The sequence below is a fragment of the Miscanthus floridulus genome, chromosome 3 (assembly GCF_019320115.1).
Source record: "Miscanthus floridulus cultivar M001 chromosome 3, ASM1932011v1, whole genome shotgun sequence".
Lineage (NCBI taxonomy): Eukaryota > Viridiplantae > Streptophyta > Magnoliopsida > Poales > Poaceae > Miscanthus > Miscanthus floridulus.
In genome coordinates, this window is record NC_089582.1 from 37,780,956 (window position 1) to 37,808,215 (window position 27,260).

The 27,260-nt window shown below is 50.9% G+C and overlaps 1 protein-coding gene, 1 non-coding gene and 1 pseudogene across 6 annotated transcripts; all 3 read right to left on the reverse strand.

The window, feature by feature from the left end:
* Nucleotides 1-477: 477 nt before the first annotated feature.
* Nucleotides 478-3,436, reverse strand: LOC136545474 (rop guanine nucleotide exchange factor 1-like). Of its 5 annotated transcripts, none has more exons than XM_066537492.1 (3): nucleotides 2,900-3,436; nucleotides 1,342-1,367; nucleotides 478-1,242 (listed from the first exon to the last, which is right to left on the reverse strand). In XM_066537492.1, the coding sequence occupies exon 1, from the start codon at nucleotides 3,398-3,400 to the stop codon at nucleotides 3,008-3,010; it is 393 nt and encodes a 130-aa protein (XP_066393589.1). In that variant the 5' UTR covers nucleotides 3,401-3,436; the 3' UTR covers nucleotides 478-1,242; nucleotides 1,342-1,367; nucleotides 2,900-3,007. The 5 variants fall into 5 exon arrangements, with proteins under 5 accessions (XP_066393589.1, XP_066393590.1, XP_066393587.1 ...); XM_066537493.1 differs by having other exon boundaries at nucleotides 478-790; nucleotides 1,342-1,372; XM_066537490.1 differs by having other exon boundaries at nucleotides 1,342-1,372.
* Nucleotides 3,437-11,261: 7,825 nt separating this feature from the next.
* LOC136547759 (small nucleolar RNA Z247) lies at nucleotides 11,262-11,400 on the reverse strand. Its single transcript, XR_010781716.1, has one exon. It is a non-coding gene; the product is annotated as a small nucleolar RNA Z247 (small nucleolar RNA).
* A 3,226-nt stretch (nucleotides 11,401-14,626) lies between these two features.
* Nucleotides 14,627-27,260, reverse strand: part of LOC136545476 (probable LRR receptor-like serine/threonine-protein kinase At3g47570) — a 37,783-nt pseudogene continuing 25,149 nt past the window's right edge.

Sequence of the window (27,260 nt, forward strand, 5' to 3'; positions counted from 1 at the left end):
AAACTACAAAATGATATTTATGCTAAATAATGGTTGAGAGTAAGAACAATTTATAAGTTGTTCATATGACCTATTCTGGGGATACAAAAATTAGAAGAGGTGCCTTATACTTATTCCAACCTACTGTAAAAATTTCAGGTCAAACACTTTTACCATGCAGGCACTAAAAATAGCACAATAATTATATCAACACATTTAATTATTTATTGCAGACCTAAAAATAGTAAGAACCAGGGGATTTAATTTACTCTATCACAAAGTATACATTATCAGGAGTCTAACAAAACTAGAATCATGATTTTAGGACTTCATTTCGAATTTAAACAGATTTTACAAAGTTGAACCGATTTGATCCATCTTCGAAAAAGAGAAGAAGCTAATAGACACAAATGTGTTGGGAACCCGAACTCCTTTTAAAATTGAATCAGCTCTTTTACTATTCACACTAGTATAGTGCCCGTGCTAACGCCACGGCTTTATTTTAAGGATGCACATTGAAACAACCAAACTACGGTGGTACTTCGTCACATAAATAGAGTACAGCAAGACAATTAAAAGAGATTCCAATTCATTGCATCATTCTTAGTATATTATAGAAACTTGTCCTGTACATACACCATTTAGAGAATGTGTATTATACAGCTAAATTTAACCAAAAAAACATCATAAACATTTAGCCAGGTATAAAACATAAATTCTCAATTCTTGCTACCGCTACCGATCTGCCAATGTTGTCTTCTTACTTCAGGTGATGTCCAGACATCCCAAACATTTGACTGACATTTTGGTCCTGCAATGGCTACTCTATCAGTACTACAGATTAGTGAAAACAGAATGAAGTTCAATTAAGAACGACAAGCTTAGATAAATGAAGTGCTATGATCTTCGATAAATGCAGGGGTCAACAGAAATGTAACATATGATTTCACCACCAAGCCCCAATCAAGCCAAAAAATAAGGCAATGTCAGTGTACAAATTACAATCATTAGTTGCTTGACCGGATTCCACATGCCAAGCATCCAACTCAAACTAACACAGCCTCCACCAATGCCAAATTTTCATTATTTTACAAAACATGCTGGGTGGTAAGCTGAGTACGGAGCTGAGACACGGCGATGAAGGGAACCCCTAGAATGGTGTTCCACATTACTTACCTGATATTCTGTAACTCTCAGATTGATACATGTCAGATTACTTATCTGGAACTCAGTCCTGGCTGAACCATGTGTCATGATACTTATCTGAACCATGTTTTAGAATTACATACTTTATAAACAGGGAGTAGCAGAAAAATAGCATAATTATGTATCGTTTATAGGAGGAGAAAAATGATCACTTACCTCCGATCTTTATTTTAGCAATATGCCTGTCCTGTAAGCAAAGCCAGAGAGCATATTGTCATTATTGGCATTCTATAAGTAAAAAATATTTTAATTTGTACCACATCTGATAGGTGGATATTATGCATTAAAGAGAATGATGCAAAGATTTGTTTCCTTCTTACCCCAACTCACAACAATGAATTTGTGGCTGTTTCCCATTAGTGACTTCAAGGTGTGGGGAATCTATCAAAATTCAAACAGGACTAACATGGTGCCTGATAGCTAACGCTGCGGTAAAATAAAAAAAATAGGATAAAATTTATAAAAAAAGTAAAACGAACAATCAAATTCATTAAGATTCACGTTTCTCGTTGATCAAGTTCCTCCCTGATGAACTATTGCTTTTTGGCCTCCAGCCTCCTGTAGGTCAGTTACTCAAATAGCAATATGAAGATATCAAACAAGTTTAAATACAAGTTCTCAATGGGCACGAGTTCTATCTTTGCAGTTTCATAATGGTATATGCTGAAGTTACATATCCTTACCAAAATAAGAGGCAGGTACAAATTCAAGTTAGATATACCAAAGTTACCGTTTTTTTGTTAAAATCATACCAAGTACACTAAGAACAAGAATACACAGATGTAATTAGAGAAATCACAATAAAATCTGTTAATCTGACATTGCATAGTTCCCAGTCAACAAAAGAGCTTCCAGTATGAAGGCAGGATCAAGGGTGCAGGAACAGGAGGCAGAATCTTAAAAGCAGCGTGTACACACTCAATTTACCAATGGCTTCTATGAATTTTCTCCAAAGGCAGTACATCAGAAACAAAATACAGGGGATATCGAAGTGCCTAATTCCTTAGCCCATGAGCTTCCCAAGGATATTCAAAGTATATTCAAAGTATGAATAACGGAGGTGCAGTATTCAAACTACAATCAACTAACGAAAAAATATAGAGGATTATGTTTGCATGTCTTGCATACTTCTTTTTCCCTACATACAGATTCTCTGGACAAGAATCTAAAACAAAACAAGGCACAGCTTATTCCGGATTAGGAAGTTTGGACAGTTGCTATGCCTAACTTATGCAATTAGGCCTTCAAAAAGAAGCATTTATAATCCCGCACAACATGACATATTCACACTCAATGAAATACAAGAGGGTATATAGTTATGGCTTTATTAAGCTTTTCCATATCATATTCCAGTCATCAACTAATTCCTCATGACGCTAATAACTGGAGGTACCACGGGCTTGCATTGGAGATAAAATGGGTTAGAACCTAGAATTGATGACAGCTAGAGTGACAACACTTGATCATGCAAAAAAACGCATTGCCATAACTGATGGCCAACACGTTCACTCGACAAACTTGTATTAAAATACATTAACTGAGCTCTACATTTACAAGCGTATATGATAGGAAGTGAGTGGTCCCTTTCACAGGGATTTTATGCAATTAGTCCTTTTTTTACCAGGGATTGAAGTACAATGTAGCAAGCACACCACATGGATAGCAAGAGATATACTAGCTGGTACCAGTGAATCCGTAACTGCAAGTATTTTACCTTGGGCAGTGTCTCCAGGAACACTTCGGGGATTTCCATCTCCGCGAGCACATCGCTGTTAATCGCCATGGCCGCCTTCAGTATCTGGTTTGCACAATCCCTGCTCTGCTACAGCTTCCTCCTCGCATCCTCGGACAGCCCCTTGGGCGGCACTCGTGGGTAGGGCAACCACCACTTCTCCTCCTGCCGCACCGACGGTCGGCCACAAGACGAGGAGGAGGATGACGGGAACGGGCCCCCGCTGTCCTCGACCATGACCCCCCTGTCCACGTACCAGAACTCTGTCCCCTTGAACCCATCAATCATGGCGAGAAGCATGGCGTCGAGCTTCCTGAGCGTGGGGAGGTTCATGTAGAGGTCGCTGCGCGGGTGCGGGACCATGACCTTGAACTGGCTGCCGCCTTCGGGGAGCTCATGGATGGAGGGGGTGAGCTCGATGATGGAGTCCGCGACGGAGAGCAGACACTCCATCTCCTGCGTCCACATCGCCTTCCTCGCCATCGCGAGCGGCTCCAGCCTCCAGAGCTCGCCGAACACGGTGGCTGGACGACAGGAATCGATAAAGGAAAACCATCACCATTAGGAATCCGGGCAATGCGGGTGGAGGAGTAGCACGGCGGCGGCGGCGGGCCATGGGCGTGAGCGTACCAGAGAGGTTGGTGATGGCGTTGTAGATGGCGAGCGTGGTGCAGACGCCCTTGCCGCTGCCGGACATGTCCTCGCCGAGCAGGTGCTTCGCGAAGCGCTCCTTCATCATGTCAATCTCTGGTGCACGGTACCAGAAGGCAAGAACAAGAACTTGTTGTGAGAGGAAAGAACAAGAGGGGATTTTGGAGTGAGATCTAAGCAAAATAGCGAGGGGGCGGGGCGTCGCTTACCGGAGAGGTCGGAGGTCGCTGCGCGGGCGTGGGACCATGACCTTGAACTGGCTGCCGCCTTCGGGGAGCTCATGGATGGAGGGGGTGAGCTCGACGATGGAGTCCACGACGGAGAGCAGACACTCCATCTCCTGCATCCACATCGCCTTCCTTGCCGTCACGAGTGGCTCTAGCCTCCAGAGCTCGCCGAACACGGTGGCTGGACGACAGTAATCGGTAAAGGAAAACCATCACCATCAGGAATCCGAGCAATGCGGGTGGAGGAGTAGCACGGCGGCGGTGGCGGGCCGTGGGCATGAGCGTACCGGAGAGGTTGGTGATGGCGTTGTAGATGGCGAGCACGGTGCAGATGCCCTTGCCGCTGCCGGACATGTCCTCGCCGAGCAGGAGCTTCGCGAAGCGCTCCTTCATCATGTCGATCTCTGGTGCACGGTACCGGAAGGCAAGAACAAGAACTTGTTGTGAGAGGAAAGAACAAGAGGGGATTTTGGAGTGAGATCTAAGAAAAATAGCGAGGGGGCGGGGCACCGCTTACCGGAGAGGTCGGAGGCCGGCTTGGAGAGGTAGAAGGCGGTGGCCGATGCTGGGGTGGGGAGCGACGAGGAGGAGGACGCGAGGCGGGAGACAGTGGCGGAGGGCGTCCCAGGCGTGGTGGCGGCCTAGGAACCCTAGTCGCGCGCCGTTTCCCCGCGATGAGAAGAGGAAGTGTGGACGGAATAGAAGGGAAAAAAGAAAAACAATGAGCGTGGGTGTGGAATCGAACTGTGGCCAACGGGAGCGTAGGCGTGGGCGGGGCGTGGACAGCTGGTTGCGGGAGGGCGATGGAGGGCAGACACACTAAACATGAGCCGTTGGATCTGGATGAGTAACGAGAGAGAATGGCTAAGAGATAATCTGGTGTATCCATTTTGATGGTGTTATATTTTCTGGGTGCATTTATGGGTGTGGATGTAGTATAGGTCATGACTGTGGAGCAGACATTTATTGTGTGACTGTAGATTTATTCTAACTGGTGTATTATAGGGTAGGGTAGAAGGGTAGATGTCTCTTCATAGATTCACACATAACCCCCTGTACTTTCCTCCTTTTCTGCACCGCGCTCCTCCCTTCTGTACCTCACACACGAAACAGGGGAGCTCGCGCTCACGGACGCAAAGCACGCGGCGGCCGTGACTCGGCGAGCCGACAGCATGCTTGCGGGCGAGCAACGAGCAGGGGAAATCCTATACTACACGTGCGCGCCGTGGCATGGCTAGCCATGGGCGACGGCCATGGCCGCGCAGTTCACGGCGGTGGCGCGACTGTTCCGGTGAAAAAGTGTCCTGGCGACGGAAACCGGCTGCCATGAAAGTACCAGGGACCTACCACGGACACGTATATGGTGAAGGTTGAGGTCGGCCACGTGCGCGCGATGAGACGGCGGCGCTCCGGAGCTGGCACCCGCGGTGTCACTCCATCTCCGGCGATGCCTCTGGTCAAAACAACGAGAGCATCGGAAATGGTGCCCCCCCATACCCCAAACGTGCTCTGTAACGGCGGGAAGCGAACTGACCGGTAGGCGAGCAAATGCCAAATAGGCCGGCAACAGTGCACGTCTGGTTCTCGATGTGGGTTGGCGCTTAGCTAGCTTCCGTAGCTACTAACTGGTGCGAAGAATCGGGCTGGTTCGTCGTGAGCTGCGCGAATTTGAAAGGAGAAGGGAGCTCTGTTTTCTGCATGAAGGTGTGTACGCGAGCGGCGACGGTGGTGGCTTTGGTCAAGGGGATTTTTTTAAATTTTAACATTTCTTGAAACTAATTTTAAATCTAACACGGTCGTTTTTTTTAAATAAAAAAACTAACACTTTTGGTCACGCCTATTGCCCTGGCGCGGCCAAATGCCTATGCCACGCCATGCATGGTGGCGTGGCAGAGGTCTGACGTGGCGATGACCGGAAACACGACCGTTGACGTGGCAGGGCCTGCCGCGCCACCTATCTTGGCGCGGTAGTGCCGCGCCACGGCGCATGGCGCGGCGGTTCCTAGACGGTTTACCGCCTCCACCGTGCCTCGTGCTTGGAACTGCGCCATTCGCCGTGGCCACGCGCCCATCCACCTATTGCGGCCACTACCGAGGCCTGTGCTGCCAATGAACTTCGTACCGGCGGCCACCCCGTCACTCCATGGCATCGAACTCTGCGCCGGCATCGAGCTCCGTGTTGACGAGCCTTTTGCAACCGGATATTTGACGCATTTCAGATGTTTGTTTCATGTGTTTTCCCTTTCAACGGCCGCTCATATTAACCACCGTAATGACTGGTCTTCATTTCCCCCTTACATGCCTCTCACATTAATTATAGGTGAATCAATCGATCACAAGCACTCGTGGACTCATGGTGTTGCTCCTTAACAACTCATAGGATATATACGTACGTAGTCATCATGGAAGTTCATCAGATGCTTTTGACTTCTGGCCTCCTCCTCCCTGTCTATCTTTTCAGCTCCATAGAATAGATAGAAATACAACTATAAAGCTGCGATCCTGGATTTCTGGTGGATGATCTTCAGGTTGTGGGGATATATAATATGTTCCTCAATTGTTATTCGGTGCTCATCTGTTGTTTAGTATCTTGGGACGCCAGGAAAGCTAATCATGACGGCAGTGCTGCCGCGACGCATAGAAACGAATATGAAGCAAATAAATGAAGTCCGTGCACAACTTCACAAGCTGCCACATAACATTTTTATTGGTTTGACATAAGTTTAACATAGCATAACCAACTTAGCCTACAAGTTTCGGACGCCAATAATAGTTCGACCTAACAAACTAAGACCTAGGAATGTAAGGATCCCTCGGACGCTCCTGTCTCTTTAGATTTGTTGGCAACATATTGGGAGTGTAGCCAACGTCAGTATGGTCGCGTCGACGGTACGTACGGCTCGTACCCTGAAAGTATATGATACGCACGATTACTTATAATTCTTTATGATCGTTAGTTCATGAAGCATATATATTTAAAGAAACTACCTCTGTTAGTACCTGTGAGGCTCTTTGGGTACCAAGCGGGGCACCACCTAGCTGAGACATGCCGATCTCGTCCTGCGATCAATCGTCCCACTGGTCGTGCTGTCTGCGGAAGCCCAAGGGGTCGTCGTCGTCATCGTTGTCCTCGGTTGTAGGGTCCTTCCTAGCGCTATGATGTGGTGGTGTACGCACCACGGAAGTGGCACCTGTCATCGGCTGAGAAGAGTCGACTGGTGTCCTCAAAGAGGCTGAAGATGTGCCACCCGACCGCGCCGAGAGTGGCGGTTCCTCATAAGGAGTGTCCATGCAGCTCAGCTTCTGAGCTAGCTTCCTGCAGCTCTTTTTCACCTTCTGCATAAATAGACGTTAAAGTTAGTGCATTTCCAAACGCATATACACTAAAGAAACATTTTTGGAACGGATAAGTTTATGTTTACCTCCACAAAAGCCACGAGAATGTCTGGCCCCTGCCCTCTAGACTCATGAAGCCGAAACGCTGCTTCATTGGATAGCCTTGACAATTGTGTCGCCTGGGTACAGAAATGCGGTTGGACAGTTTTAGTACACATACTTAATACCAAAAGGATAACAAATTATACCATTCAAGTATCTTACCACGTATCTTTGAAGTGGGACTCTCTATAGCTGTGTGTCCTCCCTAGTGGTAACGTCGTACACATCTTCGATGACATCTTCCTCCAAGTCCTCGTCAATCGCCTCCTCAGTGTACGGGGGCTTGATATGTGTCCTCGTAGACTTGTGAAGCCACCGTAGGTACTTGTTGAAGGTGTGCTGGTCATGTGGAGGACACGCATGGACCGGATGTCGTATCCTGTTCTGCCACAAATGGATGTGCGCGCTATGTGTCATGCGGCAATCCTTGGTCTTGTACCTCTTCCTGCGGTCATACCTGCAACAAAACGATGTTAGTTGTACCACATATATCTCTGAATTATAGCTTTGTTATTAATTGATAACACACCCGTGCAATTCTTGGTTAGTGGAGTAAAGCGGTGGTGGGCAGCCTGTCATTCTTCCAAACTATCTGCAGACCCTGATGGGCAAGTGAATCTCGACCACATGGAAGAAAATAAGAGGGACATCGCAGCGATACTCGTCTGACTCGTCCCTAGTGATAGGACTGAGATAGTACTAGAGCTCCGGTGCATCCCAAGGACACCAATGCACCTGAAATTTTGTAATTGAGTTATGTTGTGATATAGTGTACATCGAACAAGACACAGGTATGATAGTAAAGAGAGCGTAACCTGGTGCTGTGTCAGGACGTCGAGACCGTCCGTTCCCTCTAACTAACTCTGCTTCCGTCCAGATATACAGAGCTGTAGGGAGTGTATCCTGCCCATTCCATCGCTGCATTTAACACGATAATGAATTAGCCATTAATAATCTCATCATATGTAACTGCCTCGAAGATTATAGTGAACCGAAATACTTACCGGTAAACCATTATTAAGAGGCCTCCTAACGGGCCATCGTTCCCAACACCAAACCTAGAGTAGGTAGGAGCAACCTCCAAGGTCCGCATATCCTGAGGTGCGACGGCAGGCAACGCATAGTTGTCGATACGTCTATGCCAGGACTGCGCTGCCCCAGCTGTACGCCGCTATGTTCTTCCACGGCTGGCGTAGTATGTCAAGGAAGATCCAGCTGATGGTGTTGCCCGAGGCGTCTAGGAAGAGGAAAGCACCAAGAAAGTGCCAGAGCCACACTCGAGTGAATCTGTCGATCAGAGCCTCCTCAGCCTGCGGGTCCAAGTAATCAAAGCGCTCTGTGATTCAGGACGACGAAATACCAAAACTTTTCCTAAAATTGACTAAAGAAAATGAGACCCGATAGCTGCAGAAAAGCAATGCAAGTATTAAATAGGCTTGAATTACTCACTTATTTTTCTTGAAAGCCTCGTCGTTCGGTGGAAGAAAGCCAGTAAACTGAGCCACCAGCTCCCTCCAGTGATCGTTGTCAACTATCCCTGTCACTGGAAGTCCCACAACCGAAGCCCTAAAATAGCCTTCACGTCCTGCATGCTCAAGGTCATCTCACCACAAGGTAGGTGGAACGTGTGGGTCTTAGGCCTCCACCTGTTATAAGAATAGAACGACTGTTAGTTGCCTCAAATTTGTTACAAGAAAGTTTACGTACAAATAATGCACTCGCACCTGTCTACAGCTGCAGTAAGTAGTGCTGGGTCAAGGGGCGAAAAATCATGGTTGACAACACGGACAAGCTCGAGGAAGCCAGCACGCCGTATGTATGGTGCATAACGCTTGTCCCACTGGTGCGCCCGGGTGTGCGTGCAGAGCCTTAAAGGAAGCAAGGCCACCTCTGCGTCGTTGTCACTCAAGATGTGTGCTCGGTGCTGGTCGTCGTACTCCACCTCAAGAATGGGGTACAACGGGTGCTGCGTGGGAGTGTCATCCTGTTACAAATTGATAAACAAAGCGTTAGAGTATTTAAATTAACAAAATTCAAATTAACATTATGTAGCATTGCAAAATTTGAACTACTTGTTATGCAATATAAAAGCACATGTATATATTCAAAGTAAAATTAACAGACATATCACGCACTAGTAACATAAACAACTTCACTAGGAATATAAGCATTTGACAAAACTTCATGAAGTCATCAAAATCGACGTATCACACACTAGTAAGTACCGACATTTGTAAACTAGTATCTATACTCAAAATCCCTAACTAAATAACTAACTATAAACTAAATAATAAATACCTAATCAATCCCTAAACCCAAAATCCTAACCTCAAACCTAAAAACTACCTACGTAAATCACAAACAAATTAACTAACCTAACTATCCTAAATCACTATCATAAATCAATAACAATAATAAAACCCTAACTATCATATATTACTAATTATCCTAAATCACTAATTATCCTAAAACAATAATAATCAAAATAACATGAAATCAAGAGGGAGGTACCTTAGGAGCGGGCGGCGTTCGTGACGCGGCCGGCGTGGGCGGGCGCGGCCGCGTGCGGGCGCTGTGCGGCGGTAGGGCACGTGCGGCTGGCGGTGGGCGATGCGCGGTGGCGGGCGGGCGGGCGGGCAGGGGTGCGTGCGGGCGGGGGGCTCGCTCGTGATATTTATTTAGCCCAGCCGCGCCATGCGCCGTGGCGTCGCACTGCCGCGCCAAGATCGGTGGCGCGGCAGAGCCCTGCCACGTCAGCGAACGCGTTTCTGGTCGTCACCACGTCAGACCTCTGCCGCACCACCATGCATGGCGTGGCACAAGCATTTGGCTGCGCCAGGGCAATAGGCGCGGCCAAAAGTATTAGTTAAAAAAATCGATCGTGTTAAATTTAAAATTAGTTTTCAAAAAGTGTTAAAATTAAAAAAAAAATCGTCAAGGGCGGCAGAGGGTTTCAGGCAGCGCAGGGGCGTGGCCACGCGAGGATGCAGCCGAGGTCTCCGGCCTCTAGCGCTCGGACGGGGCGCCATAACTCCGGCTGGCGCACGCGCTGGCAGCGCTCCGCTCGGTCAAGGCGAGCAGGAGGACCGCAGCGGCTCCAGCAGGAGGTAGGGGGCAAAGCAACGTTGCAGGCGAGGACTGGCACGCTTGAAGAGGAACACGACGGCGCAGTACCCGGCGTGATTTGGCTCGGTCAAAAGTTGCGGCGGTGGCAGGGCGTGGCGCACACGCTGGGAGCGGCAGGGGCGACGCGCAGAGTGCGGCAGCTCCCAGCCCACACGGCCGCGTAATGATGGCCGCAGCGTGCGGTACGCCGGCGAGGAGGTGGGCAGAACGCGGAGCCTGTTCGCTTGCTCGTAAACGATCGTAAATTTTCAGCCGAGAACAGTGTTTTTCTCTCACACCAAACCAGCCAGCAGTAAATAATCCACGATACGATACGGCCTCCCGAACAGGCTGAGGTCACGGCAGCGGGTCACCCGGCCCTAGCACGACGAGGCAGCGACCACAGCGACCGAAGCGCAGGGCGACCACATGCACAGCAGCGGCTGAATCAAGTCTTCTATACTTAGGATTTTCTTCGACATGAGATTGGATTAAATTCTAAATTTTAGTTTTTGCAAGCCTAATAATATATAGAAAACACAAAATATTCTAGTGGTTCTAAGATCATGCCCACTTACTAAAACACTACTGCATTTTTCATAACTAGAAGCAACGAAATTTTTATACAAAACGTGCAACGAAGGATAATTATGATCCTCATCACATGATTAAGCATTTTAATTAGTGCTTAACACCGAGGGTGTTACAACAGCCGCCAGAGTTGTTGCCGCCACCTCGACCGCCCTTGGCGGCCATTTTGGCGGAGGACTAGCGGCCTGTTCGGGAGGCCGTATCGTATCGTGGATTATTTACTGCTGGCTGGTTTCGTGTGAGAGAAAAACACTGTTTCTGGCTGAAAATTTACGATCGTTTACGAGCAAGCGAACAGGCTGAGGATCCCCTGGTGGGCAGCTCCATCCTATGCTCAAAACTAACAAGTTAGGTGTACAACTCACCGACCGAGATGGGTTCAACCTCAAAAGCTACAGCAGACACCACCCGATTGAAGTCTAGGTCAAGGCCAGTGAGAATGTAGGACACCAGCTCCTCATCTTCAAGTTTCTTCCCTGTAGATGCCATCTCATATGCAAGGGCCTTCATCTTGGTGAAGTACTCATTTTATGAAGGATGACCCTTTGGACACCATGGCGAGCGTAATGCTTGTGCTGATGATGTGCGCTCGATATTGAGAGGCAAACAGGCCCTCAATCACGTCCCCATGCCGTGACATCTGTCTCTGCAGATGAGACTTGCGAGAGGATATCCCGTGAAAGCAATGACATCAGGTAATTGAGACCCTGCTGATCCTTGGCCACCCAAACCTTATATTCTAGATTCAATATGGGCTGAACATCCTTGTTCTTGTCGTCCTTGGGAAGGGGAAGGAACGCCGGTGCACAAGAAAACTGAGCGAGGGAGACGCAGACGTAGCGGAGGACGATGGGAACACCATGGGTTAGTTCCATTAGGAGATTGGCTCTGACTACCATGTGAGAATGGGTGGAACGAGTTGCCTCACTTGAGGGCTCGGTTGCGTGTTATATACCAGGAACAACCCCCGGTGTGTGGATTGTACAACAAATCTATACCTAATATTACAGAGCTAAAATATCTACTTTTTGTTTGCCCCATTCTAATCTGGCCTAACTATCCGGTCCACTCACTCATGGCTCACTCGCTCGCGGTCCGCTCACATCCAAATTGCTCGCATCTAGCCCACTCATGGCCCACTCCAGCCACCAGTCCGACTCTGAAGTAGGAAAAACACCACACCCATGAGTGGTGTTTCTCTGACGAGCTTGACCTATGTGCACATGCCCTCGATGCTAAACATTGTGCGGCATGAAGAGTTCCAAGCATTGGAGGTAATAGCATGCGCATTACATTTTCTGGCATCGGGAACATTATGGCCTCGTTTAGTTGGTGAAATTTTTTGGGAAATGGTATTATAGCACTTTCGTTGTTATTTGGCAATTAGTGTCCAATCATAGTTTAATTAGGCTTAAAAGATTCGTCTCGTGAATTTCGTCTAAACTGTGTAATTAGTTTTATTTTTTATTTATATTTAATACTTCATGCACGCGTCCAAAGATTCGATGTGATGGAAAATCTTGAAAAATTTTGCAAAATTTTGGGAACTAAACCGGCACTATGTATAGTTTAACCAAACGAGAAATGGGTCCATCCTATCTCTAGAAACAGGGTTTTGACTTTTGAGTTCAACCTATCCCTTCTAATTCCACGACCAAACACATGGCTAAAAAACAATAAAAGCATACTGCTGACCAGCACTGGCTTAATGTGCACCAAACACGGTTATCCGCGCGTGATGCTCGCCAGGCCACTTATGGCCCGCATGATATCCAGCGCGGCACAAAAGCCTGACGGCTCGTCTGGTCGGGGGGTAGTAGGAAGCGGTAACGAGAGTTTAGAGACAGGAGTTTATAAATTTCTTTGTTTGTTTTGTGAAAATAGAAGTTCTGATGGGAAAGGAAATGAGAGTTTAAAGAGCCAACTCTTACTAATCAATTTCTTAGGGGAGGGATGGAAATTGGATGAGAGTTGTGTTTTTAATCAAAGAAAAGTATATTCACACCTTCCATCACGATTTGCCTTTTAATTTTCCTCTCAAAACCCCCATACCATCATCATTTGCCTTTTAATTTTTTCCTTAAAACCCCTATACCAAACAGGGGATATGAATTCTCTCTTCAATTCCCCTTCTTATTTCCTTTCACGAACTAAACAAGGGATTAAAACTAAAAGTCAATTTCTCACCTTAATTCCCTCTATCAACTTTCATCACTAATTCTCATATCTCTTCCCACGTAGTTGCCAAACATACACCGAGAGTCAGCTGATGAAGGTTTTATTCGGCTGATGCTGATACTAATTTATCGTGAAAAGAAAATACTGTTATTTTGTGAAAGAAAAATACTATTATTTCGCTGAGAGACCACGACCAGTAACTTCAAACGAACCGGGCCGAAATCCTAGCACATTCTCTCCTCTCCCTTCCCGATTTTCACGCAAGCAGCGGCTGCTGGGAATCTGAGAGCGAAGCTGCCAGCTAGCGCACGGCTGCGGGGAGGAGACGACGGCGCCGGCGTGGGTCCACTCGCCGGAGCGCGCGTGCGGGCGAAGCCGCGCGCGCCTCTGCCGAGCGGCTCCTCGCCGGTGCCGGTGAAGACTGCGCTCGGGAGGTCTTTAGCACGATGGCGCAGCGGAAGCGGCGTGATGGCCTGGTGCAGCACGGCGGCAGCTCCCTCGCCCTTATGTGCGGCGGCCGCGAGAGCGGCACCTGATGCGCGGCGGGGTCCGTGGTGGTGGCAGCTGCGGCGTCGCCCTGATGCGCGCGCGGCATCGGCGCCTCGGTGCGTGGCGGCGGCGGCACTATGGCAGGCTGGCAGCTCGTGCGTGCGAGCTCACCTACGCACGCCTGATGGCCCGTCCGGCAAGGCTGCACGAGCGGACACCCAGCAGCGACACCAAGCCGAGGTAAATCATCCCGAAGCCATAATCCTTAGTGAAGTTAGGGTCTCAATTTTGGGAAAATTTGGGGAAAATCATGATCTACGGTTGGGGAATTTGGAGAATTTTGTCTGAGATTTACATGATTCCCCCCCTTCTACATGCTGATCCGAACCTTAGCCCCTCAACGCACGTGAATTTTGCCACGGTTGACATAATCCAAGGCTCGATTGCGCATACTCTTGACTAATCAAGGAGCAATTGACATTATGCTCACTGATTTCATACACAATTAGGACTAAAAGTGTGAGCAATTAGGCATCAAATTGGGCACAACATCATTAATCCATGACTAATCATTATGATTAACTAAACCTAGGCCCTAAACATGCATAATTAGGTTTAGGCATGACCAGAGACTTAGGCGTTGTGAGGGGAGTGGGTCGCCACACGTTGCCTAACTGTAATAGCATGGCACCACATGTGTTGCATAATGCATGTCACAATGATATTCTTTTTCAACTTTGCAAATTACTGCATATTGTGCACATTCTTGTTTTTATAATGGCGGGGTTCAACTTTGAGGTGTGAACTAGTCGGAGATGTGCAATTTTCTCAGGATAATCAACATTTCTATCACGATTCATGAATGATGCTACCTATGATATGGGCAACACAACACCGTACCAACTGATATAAGGTCTACAACTCACAAGCAAAAAAAGAAGCAAATACATTATATATGGACTTCGACAATAAATTTAGAGAAACATGGTAGCCAATATATAAAGGTAGTGGTTACTGGTGCAGTCTGACATCACTGAGCACTAACATACTTATCTCTGATAGCATGCATCTCTGCAGTAGCATCGCTTATTGACAAACGCTCTGAGGGCAATTGCTTTGAGCACAAGATACCAAGCTGAATGATGGCGGACAAACATTTCCTGGTTCTTGTTATATGCCTTGTATCATTGCTATTGCTTGCTTCATCATGCAGCCATGGTTGGAATCTGCTATCTCCATAACTTTGTCAGGAAGAGCCGCCTCAGCATAACCATGTAGGCTTATACCATCTCTGAACATATCATCTGTTGGCCACTTTGTTGTGAACATCTCTAGCAAGGTGATACCAAGACTAAACATGTCACTGCAAGTCGACACTGCAAGACCTTCTCCATATTCTGCATTGCATTAAAACATGAACACATGTAGGTATGTACAATATTTGACGGGCATAGGGATAATTTGATGCTATCATGTGAAGCACATGGGGAACAGAACAAAAAATTAGAGTTACCTGGAGCAATGTAACCGATGGAACCTCTTATTCCTAATGTGCTCGCAGAATTCACAGGATGTTTGCTTGTTGCTTCATCTAGAACTCTAGCGATTCCAAAATCTCCAATACGAGCCCTCATGTCCTAATTGAGAAGAATGTTACTTGGCTTGAGATCGCAATGGATGATCGATGGCTGGCAACCGTTGTGAAGATAGTCCAAAGCATCCATAATGTCCACAGCGATATCCAACCTCTGTGACAGGCTGAGTGCTCCTTGTGCATCTTGGCCTTCTAAATTTGAGTGGATCCATCTATCTAAGCTGCCATTAGCCATGAACTCAAAGACTATTGCTCTGAAGTCTTGACCCTAGTGGTTGATGCTAGAACAACATGTAATGATCTTTCGAAGGCATCGATGCCTCACATTCTGCCTGAAAGCTTTTGTAGGACCCTGATTGCTGGACATTAAACACCTTAACGGCGACGACAATGGCTTGATTTTCTAGTGTGCCCTTGTATACTGTACCATATCTTCCCTTTCCAAGCACATTTTCTTCTGAAAACCCATCTGTTCCTTTCAGTATATCGTTGTACGGAACTATTGGAAGCTCTATCTCTGAAAATTGTGGTGGCAAATCTTTCTTCGGTGCTGTCTTGGACTTTCTGTGGTGATATCCAGGCCAAACCAGAAAAAGTAAGATGAGACTTCCTATTGTTGGGATTGCTATTCTAAGAAACTTGGGTATGCCTTTCCTATTCTTTCTTGCATAAGAGCTTGGGCATTTTGGCAGATGGAGCTGTGGTATCTCCCCCCCCCCCCCCGCCGCATAACGCATTGTTACCAACAATTGATAGTCCAGTCAGATTTTTGAAAACTCCTCCTTTTGGTACTTCACAATGTAAATTGTTATAGGACAGATCTAGATGAAGCAACGATGTTAAATTACCTAAAAGCTGTGGGATTGTTCCATATAAATTATTTTGGCCAAGATACAACTCCTATAGGTTGGTAAGGATATAACCAGGTGTCGGTGCAGAAAGTGACCAACTAGTAAATATTTGTCGTTTTGTCGTACGTTGTGATCGGATGTGGCCTAGCACTCAATGACATAGGGTTTATACTGGTTCAGACAACGTGCCCTACATCTAGTTTGAGTTGGTCGATGACTTTATTCCGTAGCCCAGGTGCTCAAAGTTTCTTGTGGGGTTACAAACGAGAGGGAGTAAGACAGGGAGTATTAGAGGCCCGGTCGGACTCCGGACCGAAGGGCCGAGAGTGACGGGAGCTCTGGCGTGTGCTAAGTATTGGAACGTATACTCTGTGTAGCTTTAGAGTGTCTAAAGCTAGCAGAGTGTGAGTCGGATTGATCCGTATGTTGTCTGTTGTTTTTCGAGAGTGATCGATCCCCTTTTTGGAGAGAGCGTATCCCCTTTTATAGATGAAGGGGACGGCTTTACAAGAGAGAGAGTGTGTGCGTGTGCTACCTAGTCTTGTTGTCCACGCCGTCGGGTACAAGACGGTCATCGGCGCCTACAATACTGTTCATGTCAGACGCGTGTGGTAGGTGTTACCGTGTTTACCTGGTATGGCGAAGGATGGCGCCCGCAACACTGTAGGGCAAAAGATGGCGCCCGCAACACTGCTCGAGTTTCGCCATGCCTAGAAGGTTTGCGAAGCACCCTTCTAGCACGGCCTGACAGTATTGTCGTGCAGGTACACAGGGTATGGTCCTCGGTATTGCGGTTAACTTGAACGCCTTCCCTTATCTGCTCCGCCTGACGCTTTGGGTCCTTATCGAGCGGGCGTCCCCGTTCGGTCGTTTCCTAGTCGGTTCCAACCGCGTTGGTCGGAGAAGAGCCGTAAATAGATGTTCGGTGTACTCCCGGTCGGAGAAGCGGGCCGGAGTCAAAAGCGAGCGTCGCCCTTCTCTTGGCCAGGCCTTCTGGTCAGAGAAGCGGGCCGAAGTCAGAAGCGAGCGTCGCCCTTCTCTTGGCCAGGCCTTCTGGTCGGAGAGGCGGGCCGGAGTCGGAAGCGAGTGTCGTTCACCCTTCTGGCATGTCGTTAGGTTTTTGGGCCAGCCCAGGAGTTGTGTGTCGTTCGCAACGTCGTCTGCTGGGCTAAGCTTTCTGCTGGGAAGCAGGTCCATGAGGGACCCCGGGTTTATGAACCTAACAGGAGCCCCCGAGCCCCTGGGTGATTCGGGTAGAATCGTCTGGGGGTTTCATTTTGACAATGGGTGCGTGCGAGTGCACCTGTGGGTATAGCCCCCGAGCTCCCAGACGATTCGGATAGAATCGTCTAGGGGATTTTTTGTTTTGTCAACGGGGGAATTTTTTGCTTTGACAGCGGGTGCGCGCGAGCGCACCTGCGGGTGTAGCCCCCGAGCCTGCATCCGACTGGTGAGTCGGTTGGAGGCTGAATATCTTGGTACTCTTTCTTGGTGCTGTAGACTCCTGTGTTTCTACCATTCGGGGTGTTAGCCCGTGTGTGTCCTGCCCGTGACCTGCGCGGTTTGGTTGATTTCCCGAGTCGGTGTCGGGCGACCGAAGCCCCTGAGCCCCATTGGGCTTGGTAGGGGTTGGTCTAGTTCCATGCGTACAACCAGAGGGGCTGAGCTAACGTTGCTTGCCTCGATGGTTTGAGTGACACGCTCGGTGAGCTCGCTAACGGGCACGTTTGAGTGGAATCCGGGCCCGTCGTTCATGACGGGGTCAGCATAGCCCTCATGTGGCATTCCACTGCACCTTAACCCACGTCTCGGCAGATGCCCGGGTCGTTTTGGAGAATGACCCAGGTGGCTCACTGGCCTCCCCTCGATAGAGATTCTGTGGGTATGGCTCAAGGTTAGGATCGAACGAGAAGGTTGAGATGACCTTGTCTGCTTCAGGGCAGATTGGGCGAGGGCCGCTGGGGCTCATCTACGTTTTTCTCCCCTGGCTTTGTTTGATGCGAGGCGGCCTCGAGCCCTTCGCAGGCCGACCTTCAAACCCTGGTCGGTCGTTGCTCATGTCGAATGAGGCAACTTCTGCTTCGTGACGCAACACGGAGCGTTGTGATGCACTTAACTGCATAAGCGATGCTTCGAATGTATAGGATGAATGAATGAATGCGTGAATGAATGCGAGAATGCATATGCGATGCTCCGGATGTATGAATGAATGATTTGTATGAATGAATGTGCGAATGCCTCAAAAAGTAAAGTAAGAAGGTTTGGTAAGGTTACCTTGATGGCACGAGTGACGGGTTTTAGGGAGCTTTCATCGGATACGTCCGAACGGGATCCATGTTCGTCGTTCGTGACGGAGACAGCATGGCCCACATGGGGCGTCCCACTACTCCTTACCTGTCTCTCAGGAGTTGCCTGAGCCGTTCGATCAGCTCAGGAAGCCTGTTGGTCTCTCCTCGACGGAGATCCCATCGTTGGGCCCTTCCAAGTTCGGCTCAGGAAGGTGGAAGGCCGCCTGTGTGTGGTTACGCCTTGTTTACTACGCCCGACGTGTGGTAGTGGTGGGCCATGCCCAGGCCATGTCCCGTCTGATCAGGTGACGTTTCGTCGGGTAGGGCGCGTCCTATCAGTCAGGACGTGTCCCACCGTATCCCATCTACATTGAATGGGAAGGGAGAGGGTTTTTCGCCCCAACCCCTCGCCTTTCTCCAACTATTGTGTTTCCTCTTTGAATAGGGGAAGGGAGAGGATTTTCGTCCCATTCCTTCGCCTATTCCCCAACTGACGCCCCTCCTCCTTCCTTCTCGCTGAGAGCGTTCGTGTCGTGGCGGTTCCTAAGTGAGAGAGGGTAGGACGAGGGAGAGGAGAACTCACAGATCTATTTTGCGAATCCAGAGCGCAATGTCGAGCTAGAGGCCATCCACTATGGATGAGTCGGTGCTGGCCGCCTTCGTCGGGAAGGGGCTGCTTCCGCCAAAGGAGGTGGTGCACTGGAGGGCTACTACGGGGGAGGACTTCCCGCGACCTCAGACCGGCGAGGTCGTCTCCTTCCTCGCCTTCCATGAGCGTGGGCTAGGATACCCCACGCACTGGTTCCTACACGGGCTCCTCAATGAGGGCCTGGAGCTACAGCACCTCAACCCGACTAGGGTGCTGCACATCGCCGGCTTCGTCACTGTCTGCGAGGCCTTCGTCGGGATGGAGCCGCATGTGGATTTGTTCCAGCGGATCTTCACCGGGCGAGCTTTGTCAGAGGGGAAGCCGGCGAGGACCGACGAGGTCATTTGGGGGCTTCGCCCTACAGAAGAAGCCAAGTTTATTGGGCTCCTACCTCACGTACACCCCCTGTGACTCCAATCAGGGGTGGCATGTGGAGTGGTTCTATATTCGAAACCCAAGAGAGGTGTCATTCCCACCTTTCACCGGTAGAAGGCCAGAGAGGCAGGAGAGCTGGTTGTGGGGCCCCGCCAGCTGGCAGAACAAAAAGCTAGAGATTATTGGGGCAGAGCTCTAGAAGCTGATGCGGCACGGCCTCGATGGGGTGCGGGTCGCCCCGCTGGCGGAAAGGACGCGGCCGATGTGGATGTACATCGGCCGAATGGACCCCGACCGCGCGTCGTCGGAGGAGTTGGCAACGGATGAGGTCTGGAGTCGGCTTGATCAGGTGCTGCAACTAAGGGCCAAAGAGACCTTTGATGGAAAGCCTGGACCTCTTCACGCCGCGAAGCTGTCCAATCTGGTATGCTCCCCTCTCCTTACTCTATGTTCTTTTCCCTTTTGCTCTCCTGTATCTTGACTTTGAGTTGTCCGTTTCGTATGGACTCGAAGTTTACATGTCCCGGCTGCATCTTTCGAAGGGGCCGGAGGGCGTGGCTCGGCAAGCCGCCCTGAAGGAGGCGGCAGTCGAGAAGAAGAAGAGAGCTAAGAAGGCTCGACAGAAGCATGGGAAGGAGATGGAGATCGCCCGGCGTGTGCGGGCCGAGGAAAACAGGAGCGACGTCGAGGCCGAGCTCGAGTCGAAGGATCCTACGGAGATGGGTGACGACGTGATCTCCTTCAAGGATGAGGGAGGCCGGGAGGTTGTTGCGACCTCGGTGGAGCGTCGCAAGCCAGCAGCTGCGTCCGCCGTCGGCGAGCGGGAGGCGAAGCAGACGCCGCGCCCTTTGGAGGCGTCGCCGGCCTTGTCCCCACCTGCTCCGGGCACGGTGGGGAAGCTAGGCGGTCGGAGGAGCGGGCTCGCACCCGTGCATGTTTGGGGTCGGCGCCGGCATGCGACCCGCAATGGGTGGACGCCGCGCTAGCTGCTCTGGTCGTCGTGCCTTGAGCCGGCGGTCGCGGCGACGCGCGGGCCAAGCAGGAGCCGGTCGGGTTGACTCCCCCCCCCTCGGTCGAAGTGAGGGGGCGCGGCTCTCAACCTACGAGCGGCCCTCGTCCGGCGGGCCCGTTGCTAGTGGGGCGGGGCTTTAGGGCCTTGCCCCTTGCATCTATGTATGTGCCCAGGTTTGTTTTGATCTCATAGTTTGAGTTTTTTGAGCGCGACTGACCTGTATTTGTTTGACAGCGGCCTGATAATGGCAGGGTTGAGCATCGCCCCGCCTCCCATGCAGGAGTGGAGGCCCACTTTGCAGCGCGTCGCGACGAGCGGTGCAGAGAGCAAGGTGGCGGCGGAGCGACCTTCCCTGCCAGGGGCTGCGCCCTCCTAGCTAGTCGCAAGTACGGTGGCAGCGGCGGCGATGATGATGGCGGCCATCCTGGTGGCGATGGTGATGGCTAGGTTGGAGGTGACCGTCGTGATCCCTCCTACATCGATAGCGGTGGAAGAGAGGGGGAGACCGGGCTCCCTGCCTCGCCCGGCGGAGGGACGCACGGCTCGCCCTCCTAGTCGGAGTTGGAGGCGCCGAGAGGTGACACGGCCAGGTCGGAGGTGGAACAACCATCGGTGGGCCGCAAGGTCGAAGAGGTGGAGATCCCCTGCCTCGGTGAGGTAGGCACCAGGGTGGAGCCACCAGTCATCCTGCCGTCGCAGGGGCTAGTGGTAGTCCGGTCGTCGGTCGTGCCTTCCAGCGGGTCGGGGGCAACCACCAACCTGGTGTGGCCCTGCCCTGGCAACCCAAGGAAGGTGTGGTTCATCCTTTGGGATGAACAGGAGGTGCAACTCTGGGATGTTCTTGGGGGGAGAGGACTCGCCATGGAGTCCGATCTTGCCCAAACCAGGGTGAAGCTCGAGGAGGCCCTAGAGCGGGTCAAGTCTGTCCAGCAGGCAGTTACTGTCGACCTGCCCTGCATCGCAGAGGTAGGTTTTCTACATTATCCTTGGCTCCTTGGTCTTCCACTGGTTATCTTAGCATGTTTGTCTCTTGTTTTGTTGGGCTTGGAGATGTCGAGCCGCAAGTCTCGCTTCCTCCGGGAGGAGCATGCCCAGGATGCCGCGATGTCGTGGCGGTTCACCGAGCTCGAGTGCAAGCTAGAGTCCGCCCACCGTGAGTCTGAAGGCCGGGCGGCCAAGGCGACGGAGGCGCAGGAGGTGGAGCTGCTTGCGGTCGAGCGGGCTACCGCCGCTGAGCGGGGACTTGCCGCGACGAAGGTGCACCAGGAGGAGGCTGAGGCGGCGCTCTAGAACTCCCTAGCGGAGACCAAGGCGGCGCTCCAGAGTTCCCTAGAGGCCCTAGAGTCGGAGCGGAAGTCCAGCTGCGCGAGCAGGTGACTCGGCAGGAGGAAGGCTCTCCATCCTAGAGAACACCCGGCTTGGTATGTACCTTTTCTACTTTTGGTTGATGTATTGGTTTTTCCTTTAGCTTGCTTCTGAGCTTGTCATCCTTCTTCTAGAGCTGGGCGGAAAGGTTGGGTTGCTGGAGCAGGACCTAGAGACGGCCAAGGCGACGATTGGGCAGAATGCGGAAACGCTAGCCAAAGTCCCTTGAAGAGCGACGTGCTCTCGAGGGGGAGCTTGACCAGCTCCACAACGTCACGCAGGTCGTCGTCTCAGAGGTCTTTGGGTTGGCGCTGAGTACCAGCACGCCCGCTATCCGACTGGAAGATGTCCCAGATGAAGTTCGGGCGCTTATCACCGACAGGCTGTTCTATGGGACATCGGGGGTGCTAACTTTGGTGGCGACGCACCACCTGGGCCTGGACTTCGCCGCCATCTGCAGCGGGTACACCGACGGCTAGAGCCTGGACGCCATCCATGCGCTCAGGGAGAGCTTGCTGCCACATGCACAGTTGGTGGCAGAGCAAGTCTCCGTGCAATGGGTAATGGAGGCTCGTCGTGCGGGCGTGGCTGAAGGCGCGCGTCAGGAGGATGTTGCCAGGCCTGCGGATGGAGCAGAGCCTGGGTCGGAAGCGAACATCGCCCCACCTCCGACCGAACCAAGTGTCGCCCTGTTGGAGAGCGAGCAGCCCTTGTCTTCGCCGGTCGAGTCGGTAGCCGATGCCGCCGGGCAGCCGTAGTAGAATGTAAAGTAAAAACAAGCAATATGTATAAGGGATAAGTTCGTGGGGGAGCCCCCGAGTGTAAACATTTTTGTGTTAATGAATACATTGACTTCATTTTGTGATGGATCACTTCGTTCGAAGAAGCTTGTCCCATCCGTTTCTTACTTTTACCCTAGCATAGCTTTGTTTCTTATTCTTTCTTTTTCGCACCTGCCCGTTTGAACCATAGGCTGCAACCTTAAGAACTCGGGCGTGGTGCGCGAGGCTCAGCCGCTCATAACCGTAGGTCGTGGCAGGATGTGATCGATCAGAATGTTTAAAGCAAAGCTACGTAAGGTCGTTTAAAGGAACAGACTACCCTTTCATTCGGGTAAAAAAGATATTTACCATATGACAGTAAAAAAGAGAGGTGGTATTGCATCCTCGTGGAGCCCCCGAGCGACCTGGGCCAAAAGTGTTCGGGCTAGGGTGCTTGTAGGAGCAAACGTTGAATGAAAGAAAGTGGCATGCCCGAATTTTACGGGAAGAAACTACGTAACGGTTCAATGTTCCAAGTGTTGGTGAGAACGTTGCCGTTGTCGTCCTTCAGTCGATAGGTGCCCAGTCAGATCACTTCGGTCACCATGTATGGTCCTTCCCATGGTGGAGATAGTTTGTGTTTCTCCTTGGTTAATTGGGTCCTTCGAAGCATGAGGTCTCCGACATCGAGGATCCTCCCTCTGATTCTCCTTTCATGGTACCTGTGGAGAGTTTGCTGGTAGCGAGCGGAGTAGATGACGGCCGTCTCATGAGGCTCATCGAGTAAGTCGACTGCGTCTTGCTGAGCCTCTGCGGCTCAGTCGCGGTCGAAGGCCTTCACTCTTGGGGCGCCGTGGTCGAGGTTGGAGGGCAGCACTGCTTCAGCTCTGTAGGCCGGGAAGATGGGTGTGAACCCTGTGGATCGGTTTGGGGTCGTTCTCAGGCTCCAGAGGATCGCAGGGACCTCTACAACCCATCGCCCGGTGTACTTGTTGAGTCGGTCAAAGATTCGTGGCTTGAGTCCTTAGAGGACCATGCCATCGGCTCGTTCGACCTGGCTGTTAGTACGAGGATGTCTGACCGAGGCCTAGTCGATTCTGATGCCGTATCCACCACATAAGTCTAGGAACTTCTTCTCGGTGAAGTTAGTTCTGTGGTCAGTGATGATACAGTTAGGAACGCTGAACCAGTAGATGATGTCGAGGAAGAATTTGATCGCCTCTTCCGAGCGGATGTTGGTGATGAGCTTCGCCTCTATCCACTTGGTGAATTTGTTGACCGCTATGAGTAGGTGAGTGAAGCTGCCCAGGCCCTTTTTGAGGGGTCCTACCATGTCGAGGCCCTAGACCGCGAATGGCCAGGTGATGGGGATGGTTTGAAGCTTCTGTGCCAGTAAATGAGTTTGCTTAGCGTAGAACTGGCATCCCTCACACCTACGGATGACCTCCTCTACATCTCGTAGCGTGGTGGGCCAATAAAAACATTGTCGAAAGGCTTTTCCGACCAACGACCTCGGGGCCGCGTGATGTCCGTAGATTTCAACATGGACCTCGAGGAGGAATTGTTTCCCTCGTTCGGTCAAGATGCACTTCATGAGTACTCTCGACGGACTTCGTTTGTAGAGCTCGTTTCCAACTTCGATAAAGGTCTTGGCGCATTAGGCGATCTATCGCGCTTCGGTCCTTTTGGATGGGAGAATCTCCTCGAGGAGATAGGTGAGTAGCGGTGCTCTCCAGTCGGCTTGATCGAGAGTCACTGTGGCGACGTCGGCGGGCGACGTTGTCATGGAGGCGTCTAGGTCGGAGCCCCCGAGTGGGGAGTCAGAGTCGGACTGTGTCTGGATCGAACCTTCTAGGATACGAGCGGACGACTCATGAAGATCGTTGATGATGACCCCATCCGGAGTCAGAGCCCATCTGGCCCCCAATTTTGCGAGGAAATCGGCGGCATGGTTGTCCTTTCGAGGGACATGATGCAGCTCGATCCCTCGGAATTTGTCCTCGAGCTTGCGCACCTCCTAGCAGTATGCTGCCATGAGGGGGCTTTTGCAAGAGGACTCCTTCATGACTTGGTTGATGATCAGCTGTGAGTCGCCACGGATGTAGAGTCACGTAGCGTCGAGCTCGATGGCGATGCATAGTCCGTTGATGAGGGCCTTGTATTTCGCGGCGTTGTTTGAGGCCAAAAAGTGGAGTCGGATCGCGTAGCGAAGCCTGCTCCCATCCATGGAGATGAGAACCACTCCAGCCCCTGAGTCAGGCGCCATTATGGACCTATCGAAGTACATCATCCAGTACTCGTGGGTGACGTCCAGGGTCTGTAGCTGGACCTCCGTCCACTCGGCGACAAAATCTACGAGAGCTTGAGACTTAATGGCGGTTCGGGGGATATACCTGATGTCGTGGCCCATTAGGTCGAGTGCCCACTTGGAGATACGTCCCACAGCGTCGCAATTGTGGATGATGTCTCTGAGCGAGTACGAAGTGACGATCGATACTTCGTGGTCAGTGAAGTAGTGCAGGAGCTTCTGGGTCACCGTCAGCACGGCGTATTGGAGTTTTTGCACCTGGAGGTATCGAACCTTGGGGTCGGTGAGTACCTCCCCGACGAAGTATACGTGTCGATGGACCTTAAGGTGGTGTCTTGGCTCCTCCCTTTCGATGACCAGGGCGGCGCTCACCATGTGGTTTCTTGCCGCGACCTAGAGGAGGAGGGGCTCTCCTCGTTCAGGAGCGACGAGGATTGGGGCCGACATCAGTGACACTTTGAGGCTATCCAAAGCCTGTTGTGCTTCCTTAGTCTAGACAAAAGCGTCCGTCTTTTTGAGAAGCTTGTAGAGAGGCATCCCCCGTTCGTTGAGCTGGGAGATGAATCGGCTCAGGGCAGCAAAACAGCCGGTGAGCCTCTGCACGCCCTTGACATTACGTATAGGGCCCATGTTGGAGATGGCCATAATTTTTTCAGGGTTGGCCTCAATGCCGTGTTCGGACACGATGTATCCAAGTAGCTTCCCCTTCGGAACCCTAAAAACACATTTTTCGGGGTTCTATTTGATGTTGAACCTTCGGAGGTTCATGAACGTTGCGGCTAAGTTTGTGATCAGGTCACAAGCTTGAGCCATTTTGACCACTATGTCATCAACATAGACTACGATTGTTGGTTTTGGCCACTCGACTTGGTCAGGCTGATCGAGCGGGTTGATTTGATCGGCGAAGCATTGCTGCATGCACCATTGATAGGTGGCGCCAGCGTTCTTCAGACTGAAAGGCATGGTTACATAACAGTATGAACCATACGGAGTGATGAACGAAGTCACGAGCTGGTCGGACTCTTTCATCGCGATCTTTTGATAGCCTAAGTAGGCATCCAGAAAGGATAGGATTTCACATCCTGAGGTGGAGTCGACTATCTGGTCTATGCGTGGCAAAGGAAAGTAGTCCTTTGGGCATGCTTTGTTGAGGTCAGTATAATCAATGCACATTCTCCATTTCCCGATCTTCTTTTTAACAAGAACAGGATTGGCAAACCAGTTGGAGTGGTATACCTCTTTGATGAATCCTACTGCCAGGAGTTTGGCGACCTCCTTGTCTATGGCCCTGTGCCTCTCATCGTCAAAGCGACGCAGGCATTGTTTGGCGGGCTTCGAGCCCTGGATGAGGCGTAGTGCATACTCGGCGACCTCCCGCGGTATGCCTAGCATGTCAGAAGGTTTCCATGCGAAGACATCACGATTGGCGTGTAGAAAGTCGGTGAGCTCGCACTCCTATTTGGCCGGAAGCTAGGTCCTGATCCGCACCATCTTGGTAGGGTCTGTGGGGTCGATCCCCATCGCCTTAGTTTCCTCGAGTGGGCGGAAGGCAGTCGAGGAGGTTGGATTGTTGCAGTCCGGGACTGCTAGAGTCGATAACTCCCTAAGCCATGGGAGCTCGGACGAGTTGATGACGGTAGTGGTGAGCTCGTAATGCTCATGGTCGCACATGTAGGCATGCGAAAAGGTGCTAGCCACAGTGATGACATCGTTTGGTCCTGGCAACTTTAACTTCAGGTAGGTGTAGTTGGGGACCGCCATGAACTTGGTGTAGCATGGCCGCCCCAAGATGGCGTGATAAGACCCCGGGAAGTCTACCACTTCGAAGGTAAGTACCTCCGAGCATAAGTTGGCTCGGTCACTAAATGTGACGGGCAGGTCGATCTGCCCGAGCTGGTACGCCTGCGTCCCCGGGATCACGCCGTGGAAGGGAGAGCTCACTTGGCGGAGCTCCAACTGGGGGATGCGCATGGCATCGAGGGTGTCGATGTAGAGGATGTTGAGGCCACTGCCTGCATCTATCAGTACCTTGGTGAGGCGCTTCTTGTGGATGATGGGGTCCACGATGAGCGAGTAGCGACCCGATCTGGCGATGTGAGAAGGGTGGTCCCTCTGATCAAAGGTGATCAGAGATTTCGACCAGCGAAGGAAGGTGGGGACGACCGTCTCAGCGACGCATGCCTCTCTGTAGCGCACCTTGTGCTGGTGCTTGGAGTAGATGGCATCGGTCCCCCAAAGATCATGATGCATTCTTCGGGGTCGGGAAAGTTGTCCCCATCCTTGCCTGTCGCGCCTCCTTTCTTGGCTGCTGCCTCCTTGCCCTTTCCTTCTTTTGGCCCGCTAGCCTATCGTAGGAAGCATTTGAGGAGCTCACAGTCCTTGTAGAGGTGCTTGACGGGGTAGGCGTGGTTGGTGCATGGACTGTCCATGAGCTTGTCGAAGTGGCTGGGCTGGCCCTACT